Genomic DNA, 7043 nt, shown 5'->3' on the forward strand with positions numbered 1-7043 from the left:
GCTTTGAGTGCCGCTAAGGTGGAAAAGCGCTATATAAGTGCAGTCCATTTACCATTTCATATGCCAACATTTAGTTGAGGACTTGTTTTGTTTTCGGTTTGCTTGATATTGGGCCTTGAGGTCATCTTAAGTGTCTGAACTTCCCTTTAAAGGTAGGTAGGTAGGTACTGTAGGTAGGTATGTAGGTAGGTAGGTAGGTAGGTAGGTAGGTACTGTAGGTAGGTAGGTAAATGTAGTAGGAATCCACACAACAGTGAAATAAATGAAAGTACTGAAAAACAGAAACGCGAGGTCGTTTCGGCTGTGGGGTTTTCGTTTTGGCGCTGTCCTGACGTTTTCGGCGACCTTGAGAAGGTCAGCGGGCCACAGCCGCCTGGCGACGTCACCCGGACGTCCTCGTCACGGCTTGGCGCCCCGCGTGAGGCCCCGTCACCTGACTGGTCCAGACGGCCCCCTCGCTGCCCCCCTCCTCGCTCCGGCTCTGCTGGGTGGCCGTCTGCTGCCTGCTCGCCTCGCGCCGACGACCAGAGAGGATCAGGGGAAAATGGTGGCGAGGCGTTCAGAGCCTGACAGGAGTGTTTACGGAGTCCGTTCAGGGAACTCGCCGAGTTTTAACAAGAGGATCTGTCCTATAATCAAGGAACTTAGTATTCTTTTGGGAGAGGTGTCAGGGAGAGCGGGGGAGACTGGAGCAGTCCTGGTTGAGTCTTCACAGCCGGTCTATTAGAGCACAGCTCTGCTTCTGTCCAGGGACTTGGGAGGTTTCTTCTCAGAAGTCCCTGTGGAAGCTTTTTGAGGTCTCTCAAACGTTTTCCCGGAGAGTCTGGACTCTTTCCAAAGTACGTTCGGAGGTTCAGGAAGTGTTTGGTGGAGTGCTTCTGAGGACTAGCGCAGTCCTAGCTTCTTCTTCTGAGGACTAGCGCAGTCCTAGCTTCTTCTTCTGAGGACTAGCGCAGTCCTAGCGAGGATCCTAGCTTCTTCTTCTGAGGACTAGCGCAGCCCTAGGGGGGGACTTCTGGGGACTAGCGCAGTCCTAGGGGGGACATCTGGGGACTAGCGCAGTCCTAGGGGGGGACTTCTGGGGACTAGCGCAGTCCTAGGGGGGACTTCTGGGGACTAGCGTAGTCCTAGCGGGGGACTAGCGTAGTCCTAGCGGGGGACTCGCTGCGCGGTGAGGAGCACATGGTGGACGGTCGTCCCCTGATGACGGATCGTCTCAGCGAGCCGGGGCTGTTGCCAGCGTCGGATTGGGAGTTATGTGCTCAGCCGGTTTCACGTCCTGAAGCGGACATGGACGTCTCCAGGAAGAGGTGACTCGACTCTCTCCTGTCTAAACCTACAGCGCGTCAAACCCTGTATTTCAATCTCTACTGTGATCATGCGGTTAGTCAAGTAAATACAGATTCATTTTGAAAAGTGCTGTTCGAGAGCGTCGAGCCTCGGTCTAAGTCTTCCATAGGTAGATCCAAGAACTTTGTCCTTGAATGTGAATGTTATCAAGTATCTCTCTCTCTCTCTCTCTCTCTCTCTCTCTCTCTCTCTCTCTCTCTTCTTCACGGTGGTAATTAAAGCTATTCTCTGGCTCTCAGAGTGACATGCTATGCTAATGAGTAACTCCTTTGACAATACTGCCCGGGACGATATTGCCAGGCCGGTGTTTTCACATTAGCTGATTTGCGATTCACAAACAGGTTTATTTTGGTCCTGGGGAAGAGAGAGAGAGAGAGGAGGAGAGGGGGAGAGAGGGAGAGGGAGAGGGGGAGAGAGAGAGAGAGAGAGGGGGGGAGAGAGAGAGAGAGGGAGAGGGAGAGAGGCGGAACGCTGGCAAAGTGAGGATTTTCTCTAAAGTTTTGTTCCAGTTTTAAGTCTTTTAGCCAGACACCTTTCATCCCGTGTTTTAATTGCCTTCCCAGCTGCTGAAGCTGAAACGAACACGTCGTTAGTTCTGACTCACTTCCTGCCGCTTGCTAAAACATGGAATGAATGATTGAATGAATGAATGAATGAATAATTTTATTTTCGTGTCCGGCCGCCACAACACGGCCCATCCCTTACGGAATTATTTAGACACATTTTAAGAAATATAACCTGATAATAATAATAATAATAATAATAATAATACAGTCATGCTGACACAAAAAATAAGTGAGATCATGGACATTGATGGAATGTATGATAAAAAAAAAAAAAAAGATGCAAAATCTATCCATCATTACCCAGTGTCCCATGTGTAGTTTGTCTATTCTTGGAAGTGAATATTGCACTAATCAACACAACACAAATGAATACAGTGATCCCATTTCCAGAACTTACCGCTCTATATTTCTCTCTCCTCCCCTCCCTCCCTCCCTCCCTCCCTCCCTCTCCCTCCCCTCTCCCTCCACCCCCCCCCCCCTCCTCCTCCAGGACGCTGCATCAGCAGTTCGAGAGCTACAAACAGGAAGTGCGGCGCATCGGGGCGGAGACCCGCCGCCAGCAGGTCCAGCACAAGGACGACGCCCCCACCTGCGGCATCTGCCGCAAGACCAAGTTTGCGGACGGCTGCGGCCACCTCTGCTCCTACTGCCAGACCCGGTTCTGCGCCCGCTGCGGAGGACGTGTCTCCCTGCGCTCCAACAACGTGAGGAACCGCCCACCCACCCTTTCAGCATCACTTCCTGTCTGCCCTGTCTTCTTCACGTGTTTGTGACTCACTCTCCACGCTTCTCGTCTGTGTCTCCGCTTTCAAACGCTTCGTGGCGCTTTGGTTCTGTTGGTGGGGGTGGGGGGTCAAAGTGCATGAGAAGCGCCGTTTGGTTGTGGGTGTCTAACGTCGTCTTGCGCGAGCCTTCCTCAGGTCATGTGACCTGAAAGCAACGCTGTAGCTGCTTTGCAATCGCCGACGCAGTGACGGCTTCGCTCGGCCTCTCAGTGGACGCTCGCCTGGCCTGTCAGTGGACGCTCGCCTGGCCTCTCAGTGGACGCTCGCCTGGCCTCTCAGTGGACGCTCGCTTGGCCTCTCAGTGGACGCTCGCTTGGCTGTGGCGTCCACGCTGTCCAGTCTGAAACAGCCTGCTGTGTCTGTGCAGTAACCGTCATCACGCCGTAGAGGGCGCTATACATACTCACACAGTAGCTGATACCCCATAGAGGGCGCTATACTCATACAGTAGCTGATACCCCAAAGAGGGCGCTATACATACTCACACAGTAGCTGATACCCCAAAGAGGGCGCTATACATACTCATACAGTAGCTGATACCCCAGCGTAGCGTCTCTCTCAGCTCTAGAAGGCCCTGGTGAGCGGTCTCTCTCAGCTCTAGAAGGCGCTGGTGAGACGTCTCTCTCAGCTCTAGAAGGCCCTGGTGAGCGGTCTCTCTCAGCTCTAGAAGGCCCTGGTGACCTGTCTCTCTCAGCTCTAGAAGGCCCTGGTGAGATGTCTCTCTCAGCTCTAGAAGGCCCTGGTGAGATGTCTCTCTCAGCTCTAGAAGGCCCTGGTGAGACGTCTCTCTCAGCTCTAGAAGGCCCTGGTGAGACGTCTCTCTCAGCTCTAGAAGGCCCTGGTGAGACGTCTCTCTCAGCTCTAGAAGGCCCTGGTGAGCGGTCTCTCTCAGCTCTAGAAGGCGCTGGTGAGACCAGCGGGGGGGGGAAGTGAGCAGCGTGACTCCTGCCTGTTCCGCTCTCCCTGTGGGAGGGGGGTTATTTAAAGACCGGGGCCCGCTCACCCCCACCCTCCCCTCTGGGCCCAGGTCCAATCTGAGAGAGAGAGGGGGAGAGGGAGGGAGAGAGAGAGAGGGAGGGGGAGAAAGAGAGGGAGAGAGATGGAGACAAAGAGAGACAGAGAGACAGAGAGACGGAGAGACGGAGAGACGGAGAGACGGAGAGACGGAGAGAGGGAGAGGGAGAGAGAGAGAGGGAGAGAGAGAGAGAGAGAGAGAGAGAGGAAGTGAGAGAGGAAGAGAGAGAGAGAGAGAGAGAGAGAGAGAGAGAGAGAGAGAGAGAGAGAGGAAGTGAGAGAGGAAGAGAGAGAGGGAGGGAGGGAGAGGGAGAGAGATAGAGGAAGAGAGAGAGAGAGAGAGAGAGAGAGAGAGAGAGAGAGGAAGAGAGAGAGGGAGGGAGGGAGAGAGAGAGAGAGAGAGAGAGAGAGAGGGTCCCCCCCCCCCCAGGTGTCTCACCTGACACAGTGAGCTCTTCTCTCTGGTCCCGTTGCTTCCCAATCTGTCCCAGATCCACCGGGCCCAGCCGGGTCCAGAACCCACGCTGGGACCAGAACCCATGCTGAGCCCGGCCGGGACCAGAACCCACGCTGGGACCAGAACCCACACTGGGCCCGACGCAGGCAGAGGCGGAGTCCTGTCATGGCGCTGTTGTAGGGGGCGGAGTCCTGCCCTGGCGCTGCTGTAGGGGGCGGAGTTACACCTTGGGTGATGCTGATCCATCAGTTTTTTTATTTTTCTTTGAATGAATCAACCCAGAAAAGTAGAATCTATTCTGATGTTGGAGCTCATGAACAGAGAACAGAGGAGGGAGGAGAGGATGAAACAGGGAGGCTGGATTTGGTCGCCTTGGTAATTTATCACAAAGGCAGTCATGTATTTCAAGAAGAGAGACAAATTGAGTCTGAATTTATGTGTGAGTCAGTGTGTATGGGCATGTTTTGGCTGTTATGAGTGTGTGTGTGTGTGTGTGTGTGTGTGTGTGTGTGTGTGTGTGTGTGTGTGTGTGTGTGTGTGTGTGTGTGTGTGTGTGTGTGTGTGTATATGCGAGCAGTGCCTCTTCCGTCCTGTCCTGCTCTGTCTGTGTGTGTGCATGTGTGTGCATGCGTGTGTGTGTGCATGCGTGCGTGTGTGTAGTGTCCCTGCTCTGTCCTCAGAGCTCCAGCCAATCAGAATAGCAGCAGTAGAGACAGTGTGATTGGTTCATTACATGACCGTCTCTCTCCATGTCGGCCAATACAAGTTAGCGTAGCGCATGACATGTCCCTGTCAGCTCTGTTCCGATTGGCTCTTTTATCGATTTCCTTGTTTTTTTTGTCTGCCGAAATACACAAATTGGTCCGAGGGTGGTTTAGAAATACGATAAGGGCTTAGATGCCGTCAGTTTGGAGAGATAAGCTGAGAATAGATATTCTTCTCTGGCCCGATATCTCCCTGACTTCCGAACGGAGGGGGAGAGTGGTGCAGTCCCCCCCGCGCCCTGCAGGGGGCGCTACAGGGACACGCTGGCACAAACATGTCATCTCCTCCCACCTGACTTTTTTTTGTGGAAACGAAATCTCTCCCTCGCCGGTTGTCACGGTCACACTCGTGATGCTCTAGCTGCTTGTTGTATGAGGAGTGAATCCGGTTCAGATGATCCGGTTTGGACAGTGGGCGGACATGTTGTGTAATCAGTCTGTACAGGAAGTGAGGGTTGTTTTGTGTAATGTCAGGCTGCTCAACTCTCGTTTCTGTCCTTCCATTTCCTGTGGCGCATGAGTCGGCGATGCATACCCTACCGTTACCGCTTGAGTGATGATGTCACAGGTCGAGTCATGCTGAGGTCATGGCAAGGCCATGCATGTTTGCTGTCATGTGACATGTGTTTGTGTGTGTGTGTGTGTGTGTGTGTGTGTGTGTGTGTGTGTGTGTGTGTGTGTGTGTGTGTGTGTGTGTACTCCCTTTCACCCTCAGTCTCTCTGAATAGTGGTTAAGACGTTGGAATGTGTATTAACAATCGTTCACTCCATTCCTTCACTTCTGCTCTCTCTCTCTTTTTCTTTCCTTTTTTCATCATCTCATCTTCATGATTCATAAATCCTCTTTATCTGTCCCCCCTCTCTCTCTCTCTCTGTCCACTCCCCCCTCACTCTCGTTCCACACCTCCTTTCTGACGTCCCTCCCTCCCTCCCTCCCTCCCTCCCTCCCTCTCTCCCTCCCTCCCTCCTCTCTCCCTCCCTCCCTCCCCTCTCTCTCTCTCTCCTCACTGCGTCCTGGACTGCATGGCCCCAGGAGGACAAAGTGGTCAGTGTTCTCTCTCTCTGTGTTGTGGATGTCTGACATGTTCCCCTTTAAGACAAAACTCACGGCCACGTTCCAATCTGAAATCTCGCTCACTTCTCGCCGCCCCTCGTTGACTTATTAGTGGCCTAAAAGTGAGATTGATATGGAGGATATTATGCCCTAGTCTAGCCTAGAAGGCTATGAGAGGCTCATTAATTTGCCTTTAGCCTCTCTAGACTACAAAGACCTAAAGCAAAAAAAAAGATCAACAAAGGCGGCTAGGGAGGCGGAGAGCTATCAGATTGGAACGTGGCCAAGGTGTACAAATCCTCATGGATAAATGGTTTAACAGAACAGGAGTCCCTGACAATTCATGCTAGCTTTTTGTGAACTCAAAGTCTAACCTTCCTCATTAAACTTCCCAGAGCAAATATCTGTTGTGGACTTTGGCGAGTTATATTATCTTGAGCAGTCGGCTTTTTGAATAATGACTAATTGTGCGTCCGTTGTCTGTCTCCTCCCCCTGCAAAGTGTCTCATAGTGAAGGACAGGGTAAGGCCTGCTGGGTAATGGGGTTTCTGCATGGGTCACAAATGTAGTTCTTTTCACTATTGTAGCTGTTTTCACTATTATCGAGTTCCTAAGCGGAAGAAAGCGTTGTCCCAGGGACCTTATTTTGGAAAAGAAATATGTACGATAGTCAAGGGTGAGAGACAAATCATTTATTGATCGTTTGAATTGTGCCATGATCACACGCATATGTTTATCAATGTAAAACATAACTCGTGTGTGTTCATGGCACAATTCAAACAGGATCAAAACATTATTTGTCTCTCACTGTTGACTACTCATCATATTTTTTCCGATTTAAAGTCCCATGTTTTTTTTTTTCACTTCCTGCTTCCGCTTAGGCTCTCTATAGTTATTTTCACTATCATAGTTCTTTTCACTATCAAAGTTATTTTCACTAATGTAGTTCTTTTCACTATCATAGTTATTTTCACTATCATAGTTCTTTTCACTAATGTAGTTATTTTCACTATCATAGTTCTTTTCACTATCATAGTTCTTTTCACTATCATA

At 51.2% G+C, this 7043-nt stretch overlaps 1 protein-coding gene across 1 annotated transcript in view; it reads left to right on the forward strand.

Moving 5' to 3' along the window:
• Positions 1 to 1290: 1290 nt before the first annotated feature.
• The window catches only part of LOC311329434 (regulating synaptic membrane exocytosis protein 1-like), a gene marked incomplete at both ends in the record, with an annotated part of 18528 nt that continues 12775 nt past the window's right edge, over positions 1291 to 7043 (forward strand). The window contains 2 exons of the mRNA XM_084463282.1: positions 1291 to 1310; positions 2407 to 2620. Coding sequence (XP_084319408.1) covers positions 1291 to 1310; positions 2407 to 2620 — 234 coding nt within the window. The remainder of the gene's footprint in view (positions 1311 to 2406; positions 2621 to 7043) is intronic.

Source organism: Borostomias antarcticus (assembly GCF_949987555.1).
Source record: "Borostomias antarcticus genome assembly, contig: scaffold_383, whole genome shotgun sequence".
NCBI lineage: Eukaryota > Metazoa > Chordata > Actinopteri > Stomiiformes > Stomiidae > Borostomias > Borostomias antarcticus.